This window comes from Salmo salar, chromosome 15 (assembly GCF_965601325.2).
Source record: "Salmo salar chromosome 15, fSalSal1, whole genome shotgun sequence".
Taxonomy (NCBI): Eukaryota; Metazoa; Chordata; class Actinopteri; order Salmoniformes; family Salmonidae; genus Salmo; species Salmo salar.
In genome coordinates, this window is record NC_138305.1 from 38,711,638 (window position 1) to 38,736,556 (window position 24,919).

The 24,919-nt window shown below is 43.1% G+C and overlaps 1 protein-coding gene across 2 annotated transcripts; it reads left to right on the forward strand.

The window, feature by feature from the left end:
• The first annotated feature begins 322 nt into the window (after positions 1-322).
• LOC106571328 (E3 UFM1-protein ligase 1) lies at positions 323-19,716 on the forward strand. 2 transcript variants are annotated; one of them, XM_014144268.3, is made up of 19 exons: positions 323-614; positions 6,094-6,239; positions 8,824-8,852; positions 8,951-9,048; positions 9,142-9,256; positions 9,655-9,785; positions 9,893-9,951; positions 10,135-10,281; positions 10,419-10,594; positions 12,069-12,248; positions 16,546-16,672; positions 17,000-17,122; positions 17,412-17,532; positions 17,673-17,839; positions 17,949-18,079; positions 18,208-18,288; positions 18,439-18,524; positions 18,624-18,804; positions 19,054-19,716. In XM_014144268.3, exons 1-19 carry the CDS (start codon positions 538-540, stop codon positions 19,261-19,263), a joined length of 2,385 nt encoding a protein of 794 aa, XP_013999743.2. In that variant the 5' UTR covers positions 323-537; the 3' UTR covers positions 19,264-19,716. The 2 variants fall into 2 exon arrangements, with proteins under 2 accessions (XP_013999743.2, XP_013999744.2); XM_014144269.3 differs by having other exon boundaries at positions 18,724-18,804.
• Positions 19,717-24,919: the final 5,203 nt, after the last annotated feature.

Sequence of the window (24,919 nt, forward strand, 5' to 3'; positions counted from 1 at the left end):
TAAGCCAATTTGTTTGTAGGCTGATTTCCAGGGAGTAATTTACAACAATGCATACTCAAACCATTTGTAGCTAGCTTGCATTTCCTGCTCTCAAGCAGTTTTTATGAAATTAGGCTATTATAATAATAACAGGCTAATAAAATGTGTGAATCAGTGAAATTGTACAAACTTAAAAAAAAAAAAATGTGTGTGACTATATAATAAGGTGTGTGTTTGTTCGATGTTTTCCCAAAGATGTGCTGTGCAGGTTCCAGATGAAGATGATGATTAATTTAATTATGTGACGTCACACGCGAGGAAGAAGGAGGGTTTACGGGAAAAATGTGTGGGAAAAATTCTGGTGGTGTTTGGACTCTCGGGCCTTCCGTATTACGTTGCTGTTATGTTGACGTGTGAATTACTCCCTACACTACTAGCTAACGATATTGTACTTTGCACAACAGGGTTTAGCTAGTAGCAATTACATATAGCCATAGAGTTGAAGATTATCGCTCATGCAAACCTGTAGTTGAATAGTTTTAGACACCAAAAAATACGATGGCAGCCGCCTGGGAAGAAATCAGACGTCTGGCAGCGGATTTCCAGAGAGCACAGTTTGCTGACACAGTGCAGAGGTAGCGAATGCCAGCTGGCTATTTCAAAATAACTAACGATACTCGAGTCGTTAGTTAGCTTCTCTGAACTTTATAGTCAGATGTAACTAGTAAGTTAGCTAGCTAGCTAGATAACTGACTTGTTGACTGTTTATGTCTGGGCAGTCATATAACTAATGTTACAGTCCGAGTTGGCTAACTGGAGCTAACGTGTGGTGGGCTGAACCAGTAGGACAGCTATCGTTAGTAGGACAGCTAACGTTAGCTGGCTATCTGTGCCTATGTGCATGTTTTTTGTTAGTATAACAAATAAAACATTCTTAAAAATAAACTGTGCCTACGGGCTTCCTGCAGAAGTTTTTAGCAGGACTAATATTGTATTACCTAGCTGTTAACTATAGTCTGTTAGGTAATGTTAACAGAACCCCTGGCCTTTTATAGGAAACAGCTGCTAAATCTAGACATTGAGATGCAATTTGATTTGTAACGTTACATAGTAACCTTATTTGTCACATGTACCGAATACAGCTGGTGTAGACTTTACCGTGAAATGCGTGCATACAAGTCCTTCCCGACGATGCAAAGTTACAAATAAAATAGTAACACGAGGAATAAAATAAAATACACAAGAATGGAGCTATACAGGGAGTACCAGTACGAGATCAATTTGCAGAGATACTCGGTATGAGGTAGATACAGTATGTACATGAAGGCAGGGTAAAGTGAATAGGCATCAGGATACATAACAGTAAAATAAATAACAGAGTAGCAGGAAATTATGAGTGTATAAGTGTTTGTTGTCATGTGAGTGTGTATATACAGTGCATTCAGGGAAGTATTCAGATCCCTTTACTTGTTCCTCATTTTGTTACGTTACAGCCTTATTCTAAATTTGGTTAAAAAAATATCCTCTACCTACATATTCCATAATAACAAAGTGAAAACAAGTTTTTAGATTTTTTTTGCAAGTGTGTGTGTGTGTGTGTATATATACTTTATTTACACTGCCATTTAAACGTTTGGGGTCACTTAGAAATGTCCTTGTTTTGAAAGAAAAGCAAATTTTTTTGTCCATTAAAATAACATCAAATTGATCAGAAATACAGTGTAGACATTGTTAATGTTGTAAATGACTATTGTGGCTGGAAACGGCGGATTTTCTTATGCAATATCTACATAGGCGTACAGAGGCCCATTATCAGCAGCCATCACTCCTGTGTTCCAATGGCACGTTGTGTTAGCTAATCCAAGTTTATCCTTTTAAAAGGCTAATTGATCATTAGAAAACCCTTTTGCAATTATGTTAGCACAGCTGAAAACTGTTGTGCCGGTTAAAGAAGCAATAAAACTGGCCTTCTTTAGACTAGTTGAGTATCTGGAGCATCAGCAATTGTGGGTCTGATTACAGGCTCACAATGGCCAGAAACAAAGATCTTTCTTCTGAAACTCGTCAGTCTATTCTTGTTCTGAGAAATGAAGGCTATTCCATGCGAGACATTGCCAACAAACTGAAGTTCTCGTACAACGCAGTGCACTACTCCCTTCACAGAAAAGCACAAACTGGCTCTAACCAGAATAGAAAGAAGAGTGGGAGGCCCCAGTGCACAACTGAGCAAAAGGACAAGTACATTAGGGTCTAGTTTGAGAAACACAAGTCCTCAACTGGCAGCTTCATTAAATAGTACCCGCAAAACACCAGTCTCAACGTCAACAGTGAAGAGGCGACTCCGGGATGCGGCCTTCTCTGCGGAGTTGCAAAGAAAAAGCCATATCTCAGACTGGCCAATAACAAGAAAAGATTAAGATGGGCAAAAGAACACACACTGGACAGAGGAACTTTGCCTAGAAGGCCAGCGTCCCGGAGTCGCCTCTTCACTGTTGATGGTGAGACTGGTGTTTGCGGGTACTATTTAATGAAGCTGCCAGTTGAGGACTTGAGCCAGTTTGCTCTGTTCTGTGAAGGGAGTAGTACACAGCGTTGTACGAGATCTTCAGTTTCTGGGCAATTTCTTGCAAGGAATAGCCTTAATTTCTCAGAACAAGAATAGACTGACAAGTTTCAGAAGAACGTTTTTTGTTTCTGGCCATTTTGAGCCTGTAATCAGACCCACAAATGCTGATGCTCCAGATACTCAACTAGTCTTAAGGCCAGTTTTGTTGCTTCTTTAATCAGCACAACCGTTTTCAGCTGTGCTATCATAATTGCAAAAGGGTTTTCTAATGATCATTTAGCCTTTAAAATGATAAACTTGGATTAGCTAACACAACGTGCCATTAGAACACAGGAGGGATGGTTGCTGATAATGGGCCTATGTAGATATACCATAAAAAATCTGCCGTTTCCTGCTACAATAGTCATTTACAACATTAACAATGTTTGCACTGTATTTCTGATCAATTTGATGTTATTTTAATGGACAAAATCTTCCAAAAACAAGGACATTTCTAAGTGACCCCAAACTTTTTAAAATGGAAGTGTACATAAGTATTCAGACCCTTTGCTGAGGGACTCGAAATTGAGCTCAGGTTTATCCTGTTTCCATTGATCATCCTTGAGATCCACCTGTGGTAAATTCAATTGATTGGACATGATTTGGAAAGGCGCACACCAGTCTATATAAGGTCCAACAGTTGACAGTGCATGTCAGAGAAAAAACCAAGCCATGAGGTCGAAGGAATTGTCCGTAGAGCTCCGAGACAGGATTGTGTCTCAAGGCACAGATCTGGGGAATGGTACCAAAACATTTCTGCAGCATTGAAGGTCCCTAAGAACACAGTGGCCTCCATCATTCTTAAATGGAAGAAGTTTGGAGCCACCAAGACTTTTTCTAGAGCTGGCCACCCGTCCGAACTGAGCAATCAGGGGAGAAGGGCCTTGGTCAGGGAAGTGAACAAGAACCTGATGGTCACTCTGACAGTGCTCCAGAGTTCCTCTGTGGAGATGGGAGAACCTTCCAGGAATGGAAAGGGGGATACCTAGTCAGTTGTACAACTGAATGCCTTCAACTGAAATAGAAGGACAACCATCTCTGCAGCGCTCCACCAATCAGGCTTTTATGGTAGAGTGGCCAGATGGAAGCCACTCCTCAGTTAAAGGCACATGACAGCCTGCTTGGAGTTTGCCAAAAGGCACCTAAAGGACTCTCAGACCATGAGAAACAATATTATCTGGTCTGATGAAACCAAGATTGAACTCTTTGGGCTGAATTCCAAGCATCACGTCTGGAGGAAACCAGGCACCATCCCTACAGTGAAGCATGGTGGTGGCAGCATCATGCTGTGGGGACGTTTTTTAACGGCAGGGACTGGGAGACTAGTCTTGATCGAGGGGAAGATGAATGGAGCAAAGGACAGAGATCCTTGATGAAAACCTGCTCCAGAGCGTCCGGAACTCAGACTGGGGCGAAGGTTCACCTTCCAACAGGACAATGACCCTAAGTACACAGCCAAGACAGAGCAGTAGTGTCTTCGGAACAAGTCTCAATCTACTTGAGTGGCCCAGCCAGAGCCCGGACCCGATCGAACATCTCTGGAGACCTGACAATAGCTGTGCAGCGACTCTCCCCATCCAACCTGACAGAGCTTGAGAAGATCTGCAGAGAAGAATGTGAGAAACTCCCCAAATACAGGTGTACCAAGCTTGGAGCATCATACCCAAGAAAACTCAAGGTTGTAATCGCTGCCAAAGGTGCTTCAACAAAGTCCTGAGTAAAGGATCTGAATACTTATGTAAATGTATTTTTCAGTTTATTTTTATTGCAAAAATGTCTAAACCTTTTTTAGCTTTGTAATTATGGTATTGTGTGTAGATTGAGGGGGAAAAAACTATGTAAACCATTTTAGATTAAGGCTGTAACGTAACAAAATGTGGAAAAAGTCAAGGGGTCTGAGTACTTTCCAAATGCACTGTATATTGAGTGTGCGTAGGGTCAGTGCAAGATAAGGTCATTTGTGCAGATAGATCGGGTACCATTAATTGACTTTTTTAGCAGTCTAATGCATTGGGGGTAGAAGCTGTCTCGAAGCCTGTTTGTCCCAGAGCTGACGCTCCGGTACTGTTTGTTCAGATGGTAGCAGAGTGAATAGTCTATGACTTGGGTGGCTGAGGTTTTTGGCAATTTTTTGGGCCTTTCTCTGACACCGCCTGATCTTGAGGTCTTGGATGGCAGGGAGCTTGGCCCCAATGATGTACTGGGATGTCCGCAGCACTCTCTCTGACACTTTGGTCAAGGGCTGTTGCATTTGCCATACCAAGTGGTGATGCAGCCAGTCAAGATGCTCTCTCGATGGTGCAGCAGTAGAACTTTTTGAGATCTGAGGGCCCATGCCAAATCTTTGCAGCTTCCAAACGGGGAAGAGGCGCTGCCATGCCTTCTTCACGATTGTGTGGGTGTGTGTGGACTATGGTTAGTAATGTGGATGCTAAGGAACTTGAAGCTATCGAGCCGCTCCACTAAAGTGAGTACAGGAGTGGAGTCAGCACACACCCATAAGGGGGCCCCGTGTTGAGGTTCAGTGTGGCTGAGGTGTTGTTGCCTACTCTCACCACCTGGGGCCGGCCCATCAGGAAGTCCAGGATCCAGTTGTAGATGGAAGGGTTCAGTCCCAGGGTCTCTAGCTTGGTAATGAGCTTGGAGGGGACTATGGTATTGAATGCTGAGCTGTAGTCTATGAACTGCATTCTCACATAGTTATTTGGTGTGGGTCTAGGGTGTCATGGATGATGGTGTTGATGTGTGTCATGACCAGCCTTTCAAAGTACTTCATAATTAAAGATGTGAGTCCTACAGGGCGGTAGTCATTTAGGCAGGTTACCTTGGTGCTCTTGGGAACGGAGACAATGGTGATCACCTTGAAACATGTTGGGATTACAGACTGGGACAAGGAGAGATTGAATATATCTTTGACATTTGCCAGCTGGTCTGCACATGCAGGTATTCCACTTTGTGATTGTTAACCTGTTTAAACGGTTGCTCACATCGGCCACGGAGAGTGAGATCAGTCATCCGGAAACACAAGCATAAAAGGCATTTAGCTTGTTTGGGAGTTCTGCATCGCTGGGCAACTCATGGCTGGGTTTCCCTGTGTAATCCATTATATAAATAAAACAAGCGTCGGAGCCAGTGTAATAGGATTCCACCTTCCTCCTATATTGTCCTTTTACATGTTTGATGTCTTGTCGGAGGTCGTAGTGGGCTTTCTTGTATGCATCCATGTCCGTTACCCATTCCTTGTAAGAGGTAGTTCTAGCCCAGTAGGGATACTGCCTGTAATCCATTGTTTGTGGTTTGGATACAATCTTAAGGTCACTGGGGAAAACATCCTCTATGAACTTATTGATGAAGCCCGTGACTGTAAACTCCTCAATGCTATTGGATGAATCCCGGAACATATCCCAGGGGAAAGAAAGGCCTTTTTACAAAATGCATAGAGTTTCATATAGAACTAAATTCTAGGATCTTTGTGTCTAAATACCCCTTCTACTGTAAATCCTTCCCAGGTTGTCCGAGAGGAACTGCATTGAAATCGTTGCCAAGCTGGTTGAAGAGAAGAAGTTGGATGTGGTACACACACTTGATGGCAAAGAGTACATAACCCCGTCCCAAATCAGTAGAGAGATAAGGGATGAGCTCTACGTCCATGGAGGTCAGTTGGCTAGGCAACCTTCTTCTGATTCCAATACCTTTGTCGTCAAGGAAAAAAGTGTTGCACTCATTCATCTCAGATCATGGTTGCGTAGATGTTCAAGGTTTAACATACACCTACATTTATTGACATGGACAAAAGGTTATGTAAAAGACCATCCTCTGTAGCTTAGATAGTTGGTAGAGCTTGGTGCTTGCAATGCCGGGGTAGTACTTTCTTTTCCCAGGACAACCCTTATGTAAAATATACGTACGCATGACTAAGTCGCTTTGGATAAAAGCGTCTGCTAAATGACCTACATGGCTCCCGAGTGGCGTAGCGGTCTAAGGCACTGCATCTCAGTGCTAGAGGCGTCACTACAGACACCCTGGTTTGATTCCAGGCTGTATCACATCCGGCCGTGATTGGAAGTCCTATAGGGCGGCGCACATATGGCCCAGCGTCGTCTGGGTTTGGCCGGTGTAGGCCGTCATTGTAAATAAGAATTTCTTCTTAACTGACTTGCCTAGTTTACATTTTTTTTAAATTATATATATATATATACACTGCTCAAAAAAATAAAGGGAACACATAAACAACACAATGTAACTCCAAGTCAAACACACATTTCTGTGAAATCAAACTGTCCACTTAGGAAGCAACACTGATTGACAATACATTTCACATGCTGTTGTGCAAATGGAATAGACAACAGGTGGAAATTATAGGCAATTAGCAAGACACCCCCAATAAAGGAGTGGTTCTGCAGGTGGTGACCACAGACCACTTCTCAGTTCCTATGCTTCCTGGCTTATGTTTTGGTCACTTTTGAATGCTGGCGGTGCTTTCACTCTAGTGGTAGCATGAGACGGAGTCTACAACCCACACAAGTGGCTTAGGTAGTGCAGCTCATCCAGGATGGCACATCAATGCAAGCTGTGGCAAGAAGGTTTGCTGTGTCTGTCAGCGTAGTGTCCAGAGCATGGAGGCGCTACCAGGAGACAGGCCAGTACATCAGGAGATGTGGAGGAGGCCGTAGGAGGGCAACAACCCAGCAGCAGGACCGCTACCTCCGCCTTTGTGCAAGGAGGAGCAGGAGGAGCACTGCCAGAGCCCTGCAAAATGACCTCCAGCAGGCCACAAATGTGCATGTGTCTGCTCAAATGGTCAGAAACAGACTCCATGAGGGTGGTATGAGGGCCCGACGTCCACAGGTGGGGGTTGTGCTTACAGCCCAACACCGTGCAGGACGTTTGGCATTTGCCAGAGAACACCAAGATTGGCAAATTCGCCACTGGCGCCCTGTGCTCTTCACAGATGAAAGCAGGTTCACACTGAGCACATGTGACAGACGTGACAGAGTCTGGAGACGCCGTGGAGAACGTTCTGCTGCCTGCAACATCCTCCAGCATGACCGGTTTGGCGGTGGGTCAGTCATGGTGTGGGGTGGCATTTCTTTGGGGGGCCACACAGCCCTCCATGTGCTCGCCAGAGGTAGCCTGACTGCCATTAGGTACCGAGATGAGATCCTCAGACCCCTTGTGAGACCATATGCTGGTGCGGTTGGCCCTGGGTTCCCCCTAATGCAAGACAATGCTAGACCTCATGTGGCTGGAGTGTGTCAGCAGTTCCTGCAAGAGGAAGGCATTGATGCTATGGACTGGCCCACCCGTTCCCCAGACCTGAATCCAATTGAGCACATCTGGGACATCATGTCTCGCTCCATCCACCAACGCCACGTTGCACCACAGACTGTCCAGGAGTTGGCGGATGCTTTAGTCCAGGTCTGGGAGGAGATCCCTCAGACCATCCGCCACCTCATCAGGAGCATGCCCAGGCGTTGTAGGGAGGTCATACAGGCACGTGGAGGCCACACACACTACTAAGCCTCATTTTGACTTGTTTTAAGGACATTACATCAAAGTTGGATCAGCCTGTAGTGTGGTTTTCCACTTTAATTTTGAGTGTGACTCCAAATCCAGACCTCCATGGGTTGATAAATTGGATTTCCATTGATTATTTTTGTGTGATTTTGTTGTCAGCACATTCAACTATGTAAAGAAAATAAGAATTTAATAAGATTATTTCATTCATTCAGATCTAGGATGTGTTATTTTAGTGTTCCCTTTATTTTTTGGAGCAGTGTATATATACACACACAGACAGTTGAAGTCGGAAGTTTACATACACCTTAGCCAAATACATTTAAACTCAGTTTTTCACAATTCCTGACATTTTATCCTAGTAAAAATTCCCTGTCTTAGGTCAGTTAGGACCTTTTCTTTGCACCACTTTCTTTTAAGAATGTGAAATGTTAGAATAATAGTAGAGATTTATTTCAGCTTTTATTTATTTCATCACATTCCCAGTGGGTCAGAAGTTTACATACTCAATAAGTATTTGGTAGCAATGCCTTTAAATTGTTTAACTTGGGTGAAACATTTCGGGTAGCCTTCCACAAGCTTCCCACAGTAAGTTGGGTGAATTTTGGCCCATTCCTCCTGACAGAGCTGGTGTAACTGAGTCAGGTCAACTGTATATATAATACTATTATGGTGACATAGATTTAAAAAATAAAAAAAAATCTTGTTTCTGCTTTCCAAAGGTCGGGTCAACATTGTGGATCTACAGAAGGTGTGTGTCACTCTGCAGTACTACTAATTCCTCTTCCTAGTGTGTAGCACTGTAGTTAAATGTTTCTGACAATAATGCTTTTTTATTATTGTTTACAGCTTATCAACGTTGATTGGGTTCATGTTGAGGCCAGAGCAAATGACATCGCAAGATCTGATAAAAGCATTCAGCTGGTGCTGGGGCAGCTTATCGATCAGTGAGTAGGACTTTTCACACAACACATTTTTTCATTGTAGTACTGTCAACTACTGGGCTATTAGATTTGTTCTGAATTCCCCCTGTCTTCTAGAAACTACCTGAATCGAGTTTCTGAGGAGGTGAATGATAAACTACAAGAGGCAGGCTTTGTGAATATCCCAGAACTATGTAAAAACTATGACCTTCCAGGGGACTTCCTGACTGAGGTGAGGCAAGGGGGAAAAAAAGTCTAAATGTGGTCCTTGGGACGTCCCAACTCTGACGTCACCCCATTTAAGTTGAAATTCAAAATGCTTAAGGTAAGGGTTAGTGTTTAGGGTAGGGACGTCCCAAGGATACCGGATAGCACTAACCGTGAGTCTAGAGCCACCTCTGTCTCCTTGTCAATACCACCCCGTCTTCTATATTTGAGGTGTTGCTTACAGAAAATATCTGTTTTTAATCATGTTTATACTTTGATATCAATAGTCTTTTGAAATTTAAGTATCTGTGTGCTTCGTCGGTAGCTTGAGTTTCAGCTTGAGGTGCATGTATGGACCTGTACACACAGTTATCTGAAATGTTAACCACTTTGTCTGATTGTGTGCTATGCTGTGTCTCGTAGGAGCTGTCGAAGCGCCTTGGGAAAGTCATCCAAGGCCAGATGGATGAGTACAACAGGGGAGTCTTATTTACCCCTGCATTTGTCTCTCGCCATGGAGCTCGCATCCGTGGGCTTTTCAGTGCAGTGACCCGGTATGTTCCATACCAATCCCTACCTGTCTTGCTTTTTTAACCAACACTGTCTTATTTTTTTTCCCGCACTGCTCCTAATACTTAATTCCTTTGAGTTCCTTTTGTAGGCCAACACCAGTTGGTAATGTGATTGGCGTCTATGGTTTTCAGGAACATCTTCTCTACTGTAAGTACCTGTTCCTTCTGTTGTTTTAAAATTCAGACCAAGCTGAATTGTCAGTACTGTACTGTGTTTTAGGTGTATAATGATTTGATCTGTGTGTTCTGTACAAACAATGTTTTGAGTACGCCTAATCAATCAAATGCAGTTGTATGTCATGCTATTGTTCAGCTTACTTTTGGTCCCCAGCTGTTTTGGAGGAGCTGGTGAATACTGGCCGTCTGAAAGGCACCGTGGTGGGGGGCCGGCAGGACAAAGCTGTCTACATCCCTGACATCTACTCCAAAACACAGAATTCCTGGGTGGACTCCTTCCTCAAGCAGAACGGCTATTTAGGTACTCCCATCTTAGATTATTTAGGGGATATACTAAGCTTATTGGTTGCAATATTTATTTTTCATAATTTCCATACTGGAAATCTGCCTAAAACCTGATTTGTACCCTCAAATATGTCCTCTGTTCCCTCCACACAGAGTTTGATTCTTTGATCAGACTTGGCATCCCTGACCCAGTGAGCTACATCAAGAAACGTTTAAAGTCCAGCAAGCTGCTGTTTCTCAGGGCAGCCTGTGTAGGCCAGGCCCTGGTAGACCAGGTGGAGGCTTCTGTGGAGGAGGCTGTCAACTCTGCCACATGGGCCGATGTGCAGGTCCATACCAACCTGCTTTATCAATCGTTCTCTGCCAAATCACAAAAATAATTTATAGCATAATTTGTTGATTTTGCTCAGTAACTAACTTGTCACATTTAAAATATACAGTGCCTTCGGAAAGTATTCTGACCCTTTGACTTCTTCCACATTGTTACGTTACAGCCTTATTCTAAAATGTATTAACTCGTTTTTTTCCTCATCAATCTACACACACTACTCCATAATGACAAACCAAAAAAAAACATTTTTGCCAATTTATATAACAAAATACAACTGAAATATGTAGAAGGAATTGTCGGTAGAGCTCCAAGACAGGATTGTGTCGAGACACAGATCTGGGGAAGGGTACCAAAACATTTCTGCAGCGTTGAAGGTCCCAAAGAACACAGTGGCCTCCATCATTCTTAAATGGAAGAAGTTTGGAACCACCAAGACTTCCTAGAGCTGGCTGCCCGGCCAAACTGAGCAATCGGGGGAGAAGGGCCTTGGTCCGGCAGGTGACCAAGAACCCGATGGTCACTCTGAAAGAGCTCCAGAGTTCCTCTGTGGAGATGGGAGAGCATTCCAGAAGGACAACCATCTCTGCAGCACTCCACCAATCAGGCCTTTATGGTAGGGTGGCCAGATGGAAGCCACTGCTCAGTAAAAGGCACATAACAGCCTGCTTGGAGTTTGCCAAAAAGCACCTAAAGGACTCTGACCATGAAAAACAAAATTCTCTGGTCTGATGAACCCAAGATTGAACTCTTTGGCCTGAATGCCAAGCGTCACGTCTGGAGGAAACCAGGCACCATCCCTACGGTGAAGCATGGTGGTGACAGTATCATGCTGTGGGGACGTTTTTCAGCAGCAGAGACTGGGAGACTAGTCTTGATCGAGGGAAAGATGAACAGAGCAAAGTACAGAGAGATCCTTGATGAAAACCTGCTCCAGAGCGACTGGGGCGAAGGTTCACCTTCCAACAGGATGACCCTAAGCACACAGCCAAGATAACGCTGGAGTGGCTTCGGGACAAGTCTCTGTATGTCCTTGAGTTGCCCAACCAGAGTCAGAACTTGAACCCGATCGAACATCTCTGGAGAGACCTGAAAATATCTGTGCAGCGACACTACCCATCCGACCTAACCGAGCTTGAGAGGATCTGCAGAGAATGAGAGAAACTCTCAAAATACAGGTGTGCCAAGCTTGTAGCGTCATACCCAAGAAGACTCGAGGCTGTAATCGCTGCCAAAGGTGCTTCACCAAAGTACTGAGTAAAGGGTCTGAATACTTATGTAAATGTGATATTTAAGTTTTTTTATTATTCTAAAACCCTGTTTTTGCTTTGTCATTATGGGGTAATACATTTTAGAATAAGGCTGTAACGTAACAAATTGTGGAAAAAGTCAAGGGGTCTGAATACTTTCTGAATGCACTGTATTTTCTTGAGTCACTTAGTGTCACATGTGCTCCCTCTGCTTTTGACATGTAGCCCATTCTGCCCAGCTGTCTGTCCATGGAAGACGTTGGCATCATAATCAACGAGGCCATGAGAACGACCAACGTGCAGTCGACTGCCAGGGTCCTGGGAGACACCGTGGTGGTCAGCGAGAAGTTCATCAGCAACTGTCTCTGTCTCTTTGAGGAAACTATGCAGCATAAAGCTCAGAAGGTATATCACACCTGTCATGAAGTTACCTGATCGGCAGATTGTCATCGCCTTTTGAGATGGAGATACACTAATTGTACAAAACATTAAGAACACCTACTTTTTCCATGAGACTGACCAGGTGAATCCATGTAAAAGCTATTATACCTTATATATGTCACCTGTTAAATCCACTTCAATCAGTGTAGAGGAAGGGGAGGAGACAGGATAAAGAAGGATTTTTAAGCCTTGAGACATAGATTGTGTGTGTGTGCCATTCAGAGGGTGAATGGGCAAGACAAAATATTGAATTGCCTTTGAATGGGGTATGGTAGTAGGTGCCAGGCGCACCGGTTTGTTTCAAGATCTGCAACACTGCTGGGTTTTTCACGCTGAACAGTTAGTTACCTGTGTGTATCAAGAATGGTCCACCACCCAAAGGACATCCAGCCAACTTGACCCAACTGTGGGAAGCATTAGGGTCAACATGGGCCAGCATCCCTGTGGAATGCTTTCGACACCTTATAGAGTCCATGCCCTGACGAATTGAGGCTGTTCTGAAGGTAAAAGGGGGTGGAGGTTCAACTCATTATTAGGAAGGTGTTCTTAATGAGTTGTACACTCCGTGTATAGCTGTGTCTTTGAACTACTCCCCTCTGGGTGCAGGTATAGGGCACCACGGTAGGGTTGGGCGTTGTGGCCAAAATATTATATCACAATATTTTTTGTTAAATTGGACGGTATTTTTAGTTTTTGAATAATAAAAGTTGTACATTTGCTTTATGAGTAGTGAGTGATCCTAGGGTGGCAACACAGTGATTTCAATGAGTCTTTCTCTATCCTGACTGTCTTATACTGTTAAATTCAACTTCAACCAAAACAAATTTCAGCACTTATCATTTCTGCATTTCCTGTACTCAATTGTAGTGGTGGAAAAAGTACCCAATTGTCATACTTGAGTAAAAGTAAAGATATGTTAATAGAAAATTACTCAAGGTCAAGTCACCCAGTAACATACTACATGAGTAAAAGTCTAAAAGTATATATTTTTTAATATACTTAAGTATCAAAAGTACATGTAATTGATCAAATGTACTTAAGTATCAAAAGTAAAAGTATAAATAATTTCAAATTCCTTATATTAAGCAAACCAGATGTCACCCTTTTCTTTTCTTTTTAATTTATGGATAGCCAGGGGCACACTCCAACACTCGGACATCATTTACAAACAAAGCATTTCTGTTTAGTGAGTCCTCCAGATCAGAGGTAGTAGATGACCAGGGATGTTCTCTGGACAAGTGTGTGAATTGGACCATTTTCCTGTCCTGCTAAGCATTCAAAATGTACTTTTAGGTGTCAGGGAAAATGTATGGAGTAAAAAGTACAGTATTTTCTTTAGGAATATAGTGAAGTAAAAGCTGTCAAAAATAGTAAAGTACAGAAACCAAAAAAAATGACTTAAGTAGTACTTTAAAGTATTTTTACTTACCACTGCTCAATTGAGAGAATTTCCACACGTAGGGCTGCACGATATGGGCAAATAATCTAGGACTTATTTTTAACCTAATGTTGCAATTGCGATTTGACTTGCAAATTAGAGAAACTGTTGGAATCATGGAAATAGAATGACTATTCTAATTCTATAGTTAGAATATAATAGTGGGCACATGGAATACAGTGTTTGAGATGACAATTAATTAACATGCCAGGGAGGAGTTATTTTGACAGGGTAGGAACTAAAGTGCTGATAAGTGTTTCCTAGGGTACACTATAAGGTTTGGCTACATTACATGTTTTTTATTAGCTACTTCATGTAGCTAACATATTCTTCCTTTGCATATTCCTCTTTGATTTAGAAGATACTGTTGCACAAACAACATGCTGATTTAGGTCTACACCATCACTGGTATTATCAGGCTGTATTAGCTAGCTACGTTTGCTCTTACTCAGTACATTTATTAGCTAGCTATTAGCATTAGCAGCTAACAATTAGCATCTCACAAGATTTAGGGCAACTTGCTAAGAAAAGACAAACTAGCTGTTTGCTGATTTAAGATACACAAACTAATAGTGTCATTATAGAACGCTAGTGGATTTATATTAAGAAGCAAAGTGAAAACAGCATTGTTGTCATGAACATTGTTGCATGTGCTGCATTGAACAAGCAGACTGAAGCAAATGTCTTGTGGTTGAGGAACATCAAATGCTTTCCTTGAATGACAGGGGGCATGGCTAGGTCTGTGGAAAGTGGCACGGAAAGAAAGAGCAGAGAGAGATGACTCAAGTAGCAAAGTAAACTATAAAAATTGATATTACACATGGCATCACATTTAACAAACCAAACATTCAAATACCGGTATAGAAGGTAAAGTAAAAACCCAAACCGGTCCCTTCATCAATACCGGTATATCATATATACACTGCTCAAAAAAAATAAAGGGAACACTTAAACAACACAATGTAACTCCAAGTCAATCACACTTCTGTGAAATCAAACTGTCCACTTAGGAAGCAACACTGATTGACAATACATTTCACATGTTGTTGTGCAAATGGAATAGACAACAGGTGGAAATTATAGGCAATTAGCAAGACACCCCCAATAAAGGAGTGGTTCTGCAGGTGGTGACCACGGACCACTTCTCAGTTCCTATGCTTCCTGGCTGATGTTTTGGTCACTTTTGAATGCTGGCGGTGCTTTCACTCTAGTGGTAGCATGAGACGGAGTCTACAACCCACACAAGTGGCTTAGGTAGTGCAGCTCATCCAGGATGGCACATCAATGCGAGCTGTGGCAAGAAGGTTTTCTGTGTCTGTCAGCCTAGTGTCCAGAGCATGGAGGCGCTACCAGGAGACAGGCCAGTACATCAGGAGACGTGGAGGAGGCCGTAAGAGGGCAACAACCCAGCAGCAGGACCGCTACCTCCGCCTTTGTGCAAGGAGGAGCCGGAGGAGCACTGCCAGAGCCCTGCAAAATGACCTCCAGCAGGCCACAAATGTGCATGTGTCTGCTCAAACGGTCAGAAACAGACTCCATGCGGGTGGTATGAGGGCCCGACGTCCACAGGTGGGGGTTGTGCTTACAGCCCAACACCGTGCAGGACGTTTGGCATTTGCCAGAGAACACCAAGATTGGCAAATTCGCCACTGGCGCCCTGTGCTCTTCACAGATGAAAGCAGGTTCACACTGAGCACATGTGACAGACGTGACAGAGTCTGGAGACGCCGTGGAGAACGTTCTGCTGCCTGCAACATCCTCCAGCATGACCGGTTTGGCGGTGGGTCAGTCATGGTGTGGGGTGGCATTTCTTTGGGGGGACGCACAGCCCTCCATGTGCTCGCCAGAGGTAGCCTGACTGCCGTTAGGTACCGAGATGAGATCCTCAGACCCCTTGTGAGACCATATGCTGGTGCGGTTGGCCCTGGGTTCCTCCTAATGCAAGACAATGCTAGACCACATGTGGCTGGAGTGTGTCAGCAGTTCCTGCAAGAAGAAGGCATTGATGCTATGGACTGGGCCACCCGTTCCCCAGACCTGAATCCAATTGAGCACATCTGGGACATCATGTCTCGCTCCATCCACCAACGCCACGTTGCACCACAGACTGTCCAGGAGTTGGCGGATTCTTTAGTCCAGGTCTTGGAGGAGATCCCTCAGGAGACCATCCGCCACCTCATCAGGAGCATGCCCAGGCGTGGTAGGGAGGTCATACAGGCACGTGGAGGCCACACACACTACTGAGCCTCATTTTGACTTGTTTTAAGGACATTACATCAAAGTTGGATCAGCCTGTAGTGTGGTTTTCCACTTTAATTTTGAGTGTGACTCCAAATCTAGACCTCCATGGGTTGATCAATTGGATTTCCATTGATTATTTTTGTGTGATTTTGTTGTCAGCACATTCAACTATGTAAAGAAAAAGTATTTAATAAGATTATTTCATTCATTCAGATCTAGGATGTGTTATTTTAGTGTTCCCTTAATTTTTTTGAGCAGTGTATAATTTTTTTTCATACAGTAAAATACAGTATACCGCCAGGCCAACTCCACGACATGAAAAACAGAACTAGACAATAATTTGTGCCAGGTGTGATATCCCTCCTAAATAGCTCGAGCTAATGTTCCTTTCGACCCAGTTAGGCCAGCAGGCTAGTCTCTTTTTATTGGTATGTAACTGTTGTGAAAGTTATTTTGTCAATTTGGTTTGTATTTAAACACCACTTTAAACGTGTACATGACACTGCAACAAAATTTCCCCATGGCGACAATAAAGTCAGTAAATCCTTTCCACTTCATCAATTCCATGCTGTTCTCTTTCAGGAAGCCAAGAACAACCCTGTTTTCCTGATAACTGAAGACGATCTCAAGCAAGGCGCTATGATGACAGAAAATACAGCCCCCTCCAAAAAAGAGAAGAGGGAGGCGGAGAGGAGGAAAAAGACTACAGGTAGTACAGGCTAGGCCTCATTCTAATCTCTCTAGAAAATGTCTGTTAGGTTATCAACTAGACATGATAAACTCTTCTAAGCCCAGGTATTTTCTGCTGGGTAGTTGGAGAGATTTGACTCCTGGTCAATTCCCTGTTATTCATTAATTAACCTAACGTAGCAGGTGTAAAAAGACGCCTGAGTGGAGACCCCACATCCATTTTTCAGGAAAAACGGAAGTTAGGTTAAAAATACTGCATCCCTGAAAACCTGAAACATCTGCTTTCTGCAGACCCTGCAGAGAGTGTTAATTAATTGTTTGACTCTGATATTGTTTTGCTTCCTAGAGGGCAGTGGCAGTAAAGGAGGTGGTGGAGGATGCAACGCCAGAGAGGTCAGGATACGCAAAACGAAGAAGAAGGGCAGGAGGGACGATGACAGTGACGAGGAGACAGCAGTCACCCCACAAAGTACGACTACAGTCATTATGTTGCCTGGGTTCCACACTGAATTCACTATGTAGCACTGCTCCAGTTTGGATCACAGGCTGAAGTTATTGTGGGTGTGCACAATAAAACCCTATGTCAATTAATGTACAGTATTACATTGTTTGTTCAGTGAGGTAGTCCTCTGTAATGAGATCTTAACAGTTGTGTTGGAGGAGATTGCTCCCCTGGGTGATTAAGCCTGTTAGTGTAAGACCAAGTTAACTGAAGTACTCATTAAGGCCAATTATATTTTTCTTTCACTCTTTTGCAGATCGTAACAAACAGACTGAAGTCCCCTTCATGGCCCTGGAGGAGATCACTGCTGTCCTAGAAGAGAGAGTGTGTGACTGCCCCGAAGAAATCCTCTCTGAGTTGGCAGAGCATTTAGTAAGGTAGGGATTCCTGTCACACTCAACGATCAGTTACAATCACTTTCAAGCGCAATGTTTTAACCCCTTTACTCAACACACAAAATAAATACTGTGCATCAATGCGCCAGTTTTAACATGCAAGAGTCTTGCTCTGTCTGCAGGCCTTTGACTAAGACCTACCAGGAGGTGGTTCGGACTGTGTTCATGTCTTCCACTAGCTCCACGACCGGGGTGACAAAGAAGAGAAGTGTGAAAGACTTCCAGGAGGAGCTCTCCAACCTGTACAACAACATCAGGCTCTTTGAGAAAGGGACCAAGCTCTTCTCTGGTAAACTGCTTTATTTAACTCCAACAGAAGTACAGGTAATCCTCATTGAATGAAAAACCTAGTAATGCAGCATAAACATCAACTGATCCATCATTATTTGAGTCCACAGATGAGACCCAGGTCCACATTGCCAAGTACGTCCTGAAGACAGTGTGCACGGACGTCACCAACATCCTGGTGAATTTCATGGCTGCTGAACTCATGATGTCAGCAGAGAATCCCAGCTCTATCACCAATGAGGTTAGGTCTCCTCTCAGCTTGTCATTCCAAGCCTGTTCAAACCTGTTGGTCGAGTACTTTAGTGAGGCTTCATCCATGTACTGCACATTCCCAAATGTCACAATGCATGTCAATGTATCTCCCTTTAGGTCAGAGTGAAGATATTAGGAATGTTTCCAGTGGAAACCAAAGGGCCTCTTATGAAAGTGCACAACAGTCTGAATGGAAAGGTAAGTTATGTTCATTCAGTTGGAGGTTTACTACTTATCATTGCAGATGTTATAAAACAAAGAAAAGTACTTTGAGATTGCTCTCTCATATATGTATCATATGCATGGAAAGCTTTTCTGACACTATTGATATTTTATTTTTATTTTCAGACAATTGAAGATTTTTTAACCAATATAGAAACGGCAGTTGCGGTGTGTGGATTCATGCTGAAGAAGGGAGACAAGAAAAGAGAAAGGTAAAGAGAGCAAATTAAGTCCAAGCATTTACCTTGTCTATAATCATGGACCTGGGTCATTGTCTGACTGGGCAGTGTGTGTTGTTCTGGTTCCTATAGACAGGCCCTGTTCCTGCACCGCCAGGCTCTGATAGAGCAGCTGAAGGAGACTGAGGACCCAGCCCTGATTCTCCACCTGACCAGTGTGCTTCTCTTCCAGGCCAGCACCCACTGCATGCTGCACGCCCCCGGACGCTGTGTCCCCCAGATCATAGGGACTCTGGTGGGCCGTGTCTCTGAGGTACTGCTCCTTTTCTCCTTGGTTCTCATTGATAATGCATTACACTAAATTGCTGGTGTTATTATACCAGTAATAGTTAGAATTGTGTATATTTGCAGCCTTTTATGTTATTGGGATGTTTTTGATTAGCTCTATGGGGGACCTATGGTGATCTGTTTCTGCAACACTTACATTGTAACCTGTTTACAATTGACACAATTTTTAAGATGACGTCATACTGAAGCTTTTGGACGGGTGTGGTTGTTCCAGGAGCAGCACAAGCTGCTGACGGGCTACCAGGGTCTGGTGGTTAAGAGGTTGGTGAGCCAGAGCCAGGGGAAAAAGCAGGAGCAGGGGGAGGGAGAGAACCCAGAGGAGGGGGACGAGGCAGAGGCCATCCGGAAGGAGCTGGTCTCCCTAACCAGCGAGGTAAAGGATCTGGTCCTCTCTCAGAAGAAGACATCTGGGACTGAAGAGTGAATGGGCTTGTGCCACATCGACTGCGTTGCAGTTGGAAACTGCCAGCTGACTGATCTGATCTACAAATCACCTAACTACTGATTATTTGTAGATCAGCCTGTTAGTACCAATTTACCCACAATCCATTGCGGATTTATTGCTCGCCAAAGCGGCCAATGAATGTCCAGAGATCTAGAAAAAAATCATAAATTAATAATGAAATTCTGTATATCAGCTGCCCCAAACACAATTGTCTTACAAAGTGATTTCTCAACAGTCGTACCCATTTAGACTAAGAAATATCTGATACCCACCTAGTGTTTTAGTGTTCTGAATGGTCCTGTTATTTAAAATTATTTGCAGTAAATTCCTTTGTGGGATGTCATTTGAATTAACATTCCAATTAAGTCCTCAGTGAGGTAATGTAATAAATAATTCATGGATTTATTAAAAAACACTTAGCCTCTCTTGGAATGTAACTTAGTTTGTGTCTTTTGGGTTTATATTCAACATGATAATTCAGAGGTGGTAACTATTTTATTCATGTCACTTCAAATTTCACAGAAGCTAGATATGTATCCATAGTAGTCCTAAATCACTGCCTCATCCAGGCTACTGTATCTTTAGTATCTTCTTCATTCTACTGAAATGAAAGATACACAGACCACTGGCGCCCTCCATTGATAACACAGACTGGGAACAACTGCACATGAAACTTGTATTAGGGACAGATCGAAATTTACTGGGGAGGGGGCTAGTCCAACTAAAGGTGTCATAAAATAAATTGAAGACCCTGCCCCTCATACAATGAAAAACAATAACTGTAGCGACCCTGTGTTTATAAACGCAGATATCAACTTTGCCACTTGTGTGGCACATACCACGTAGGGCTACGGGCCAGAAAGTTGAGGGTTCACCGCCACCACAGACGAGCTCCCTCTCCCTGCCTGTTTCATTTACACTACGATCAGAGCCAGCTGCAGACAATGATCAGCTAGGGGGAAATCAGATGTTCTACATTTTGATGGCATATTTATAATAATATAAAATATATGTAACAAATGTCAATGCACCATACAACCAATAAACAAAGCATACTGACTTTGGGCACTTTAATATTATGGTTTGCGTTTTCAACACCACAATAAATAGACTGTCAAGCTCAACAAACAGAAAATACATCCCTCCCTACCTTGTAGGCTCACCCAGTATTGAAGGCTTGGCTCAACAATCTCAGAATGTCATTCAACTTTTTGGTGTTTTGTAACAGATGTCTCTTTCCATTCATCAATTGGCTGCGGCACAGTTTGGATTGGTTGATTTTATTTGTCAGTAAAAAAAGAAAACATACAGTGCATTCGGAAAGAATTCAGACCCTTGACATTTTCGATACTTTATGTTTACAATTTATTTAAAAATCTATCCCTCATCAATCTACAAACAATACCCCATAATGACAAAGCAAAAAGACTATCCCATTTACATAAGTATTCAGACCCTTTACTCAGTACTTTGGTGAAGCACCTTTGGCAGCGATTACAGCCTCGATTCTTCTTGGGTATGACGCTACAAGCTTGGCACACCTGTATTTTGGGAGTTTCTCCCATTCTCTGCAGATCCTCTCAAGCTCGGTTAGGTTGGATGGGTAGTGTCGCTGCACAGCTATTTTCAGGTCTCTCCAGAGATGTTCGATCGGGTTCATGTCCGGACTCTGCCTGGGCAACTCAAGGACATTCAGAGACTTGTCCCGAAGCCACTCCTGCGTTATCTTGGCTGTGAGATTAGGGTCATCCTGTTGGAAGGTGAACCTTCGCCCCAGTCGCTCTGGAGCAAGTTTTCATCCATGATCTCTCTGTACTTTGCTCTGTTCATTTTTTTCCTCAATCCTGACTGGTCTCCCAGTCTCTGCCCCTGAAGAATGTCCCCACAGCATGATGCTGCCACCACCATACTTCACCGTAGGGATGGTGCCTGGTTTCCTCTAGACGTGACGCTTGGCATTCAGGCCAAAGAGTTCAATCTTGGGTTCATCAGACCAGAGAATCCTGTTTCTCATGGTCTGATAGTCCTTTAGGTGCCTTTTGGCAAACTCCAGGCAGGCTGTCGTGCCTTTTACTGTGGAGTGTCTTTCATCTGGCCACCCTACCTTAAAGGCCTGATTGATGGAGTGCTGCAGAGATGGTTGTCCTTCTGGAAGCTCCTCCCATCTCCACAGAGGAACTCTGGAGCTTTGTCAGAGTGTCCATTGGGTTCTTGGTCACCTCCCTGACCAAGGCCCTTCTCCCTCGATTGCTCAGTTTGGCTGGACGGCCAGCTCTAGGAAGAGTCTTGGTGGTTCCAAACTTCTTCCATTTAAGAATGATGGAGGCCACTGTGATGGAGGCCACACAGAAATTGTTTGGTACTCTTCCCCAGTTCTGTGCCTCGACACAATCACATCTCGGAACTCTATGCTCCAAAGCGCTCAGGACCTCAGACTGGGGTCAAGTTCACCTTACAACTTATGTAAATGTGTGTGTATATATATATGAAGGCAGTGTGCCACACTTTATACATTTGCAAAAATTTCTGAAAACAAATTTTTGCTTTGTCATTATGGAGTATTGAGGGGGAAAAACTATTTAATTGGGGGTCTGAATACTTTCCTAACCCCAGAGAGATATGCCGGTGGCATGCTACGACACAGATATAGACGTGCAGAAGTAGGGTAATTTGTACATTTTTGGTCTGAATATTTTGTATAAAGAGAAGCATATTCTTAGATTATAGGAGTAACTCTGGTAGGCCTGAACAAGTCTTCCTCACCTCAAGTTCAACTGTCGAAGTCAGTTGTAGCGCTGTGGCACACTGCCTTCATATCATAGTCCTGCAGTAGCTAAAGCCATACCAAACCTTCACAAACATTTCTAAACTTTATTAGTGTATCAAGTAAGTCAAGCCATTGTTTAGAGGGAAAATACGAGCAGAAGCACAAATGTATCCCCCCAAAAAACACACAACCCTTCCCAAAGTAAAAAAAAAGTTTGATAACCCTCCCCTATTTTGGACCACCCCTCCCCATCGATCTGTCTCTTACGTTTTTGCCTCATGACTTCCTAATGCACAATATTATAATCATCACCACCGTGAGAGGGGAGTATTCCCTCATATTGGACAGCAAAATAGACTGAAATCTGTAAAGGATTTTCTCTTTAGACTATGCCAGACGTAAATTAAATCATTTTTATCCCCCCATCATGGTACCATGTGAACAGATGACTGAGTGGCTTGGATAATATTACATTATCTGGATTGTGTGTGCCAGATGGAATGAGATTTGCTGCTTTCAAAGGGGAATGCCAAAGGGGATATTTAACTGGAAGGTAGCAATCAACGTTCTACACATATAGATTGCTGAATGATACATTTTTGTATTGAACCGAATGTAGACCACTGTAATAGAAGAAACATGATTATAAAATGCTTTTCTTCATGGGTTTTAGGAAGGTCAGTTTTCTACCATGTGGTAGTTGTCTGTCAGCTGATCTTTAGTAAAGCCCCTGGCAGCATACTGTAGATGGTGGGTGCATCTCAATATTGTAAAGTGTCTTCCTTTCCTTCATCTACACTGATCTGATGATTAAGGATGGATGCAAGCAATGTGACAGAACCTACAGGTTCTAGCTGCATAGTAATTATTTCTGATTGCTGCAGATCATCTGTGTTGCAGTCGAACACCTGACTGCTATAGGTCTACTTGACTGACAGTACGCCACCACAGAGATGAGGGAGTCTGTCTTGGGTGATTTTCACATAGACCCGCCTAAGGAGGGATACATGCCTTACACAAGTCTATCCACAGGCACGTGCCACTGATTGCCATGGAAACAACCAAGAGCTCAAGCTGGATGAGATATGTGCATGAAGTAGAGCCTGGGCCCAAGCACGAAAGTTAACTGTCATTTTTTTTCTTCTCCAGTCCAAGGTTTCAGTGGATTTTGTATCTTTAGCCCCTACTCTAGTAATCAAGTCAGTGGACCGCCCGTCATCTCTGTTCGAAGGCCATCCATTTCCTTTGTCTTGTTGCTCGCCATCGCTTTTCATCGGCCATCCATCTCCTTTCTCTTGTCGCTCACCATCTCTTTTCAGTTGCAAGGACAAGATATTTGATCAAACAAACGTGACAATTGCTGAATATTTTTGTTTACAACTCTTATATTTTTGCTAGCATTTTGGGGTTTTGATCTCAACACACATTTCTTCTCCATTTGCTTACAATTATTATTATTTTCGTTTACGGTTTTTATTAGTTTGAAGTCAAATCATTAAGTCCTCAAATTGACTCCATAGAATACACCTGTACACAAGAAGAGCTTCAGACTCATTACCTGAGAGCTGACGGGATGACTCAAGGGTGCATGGGAAATTACGTATCTTGCTAGTAGACAGTCCACAGGAGCAACTGCAACATAATAGAATAATCAGGTCATGGCACACATCACATACCATTTATTGCCCATATAATTGGATATCATTCGTGTTATGTTCAACACATTCTATAATGCATGTTATTTAAACACAAGGCTCCTTAAGAGGAAGAAAACAACACCTTTTACTGAACAATACTAGATCCACCTTCTCTTGAGACACCCCCAAGTAGCTGTTGCTTAGTAATAGTGCTCGGAGCTATGATTTAAAGTGAGCTTGAAAGCCCTTAGCACGCTCATTAGTCACTGCTGGCAGAATAATGAATTCCAGAGAGGAAGCCGATTTAAGAACACCATCCCTTATATTCTTCAAGCTGAAAAGAATCGCCTTGTATTCTTCAAGCTGAAAAGAATCGCCTTGGTCCAACTCTATGTTCTTTTGAATTTATCTTTATCTAAATTCACCTGGCCCAGCTACAAAGGGTTGCAGAGGCCAACGTCTCTTTGAGGCTAAATGTCCACATTGGAAATCAACCCGTTGACCTTTCAGAGTCTGGCATCCGTTTTAGACTATAATGCCTGGGACCATGACCCAAATGTGTCTGCAGAGATGACCTTTGTTTTTGTCTTTTAAGTTCACGTTAACAGAAATGAGCTGTTTACCTATTACTATCTATCCCAGTTGAATGTTAAATACATCAGGAGAATTCCACTAAAACCTGTTAGCATATCAAACAGAACCTTGTGCATAAACACCTTCAAATTGTCCAGGCATCAGACATGACTGACTGGTAATATACCATTACCATATTCAACACTGTTTTATAAGCGGTGTGACCAATGCAACATTGAAGTGTGTAGCTAATATCAATAGCCAAGATGAAGGCGGACTTATGGAAATAAGTGTATGGTGAGATCATGCGTAAATGCACTGTGGAAACGTTTCACATGTGTGTATCCACTCAGTGGAGGGGCTGACAGGAAAGAGACACCACTGGGTGATGCAGAGATGTGCCGTGGGCCAATTATTTTCTTGAGCGGATGATCAGGGAGCCGGAAAATAATTACAAATCCTTTGTAGACTGCAAATTGACCACAGCACATATAATATTTGACTAAAACATAATTTCTAACCTTGCATACGTTTGTATTCGATCACGCCATGCGTGGGAATATTTACGAACAGATATCCAAAATGAAAATCTCTTGGAGCTGATTTTCTGAGGTCCTTAGTCTTTTATGCCCAACAATAAAATTATGAAAGAATTTTT

Excerpts from the sequence above, each read along its gene's own strand:
- LOC106571328 (XM_014144268.3), top strand. The coding sequence starts at position 538 with ATGGCAGCCGCCTGGGAAGAAATCAGACGTCTGGCAGCGGATTTCCAG. Across the intron at positions 9,786-9,892 it reads CTTTTCAGTGCAGTGACCCG|GCCAACACCAGTTGGTAATG; the intron begins GTATGTTCCATA and ends TTCCTTTTGTAG. Across the intron at positions 18,805-19,053 it reads TGGTGGGCCGTGTCTCTGAG|GAGCAGCACAAGCTGCTGAC; the intron begins GTACTGCTCCTT and ends TGGTTGTTCCAG.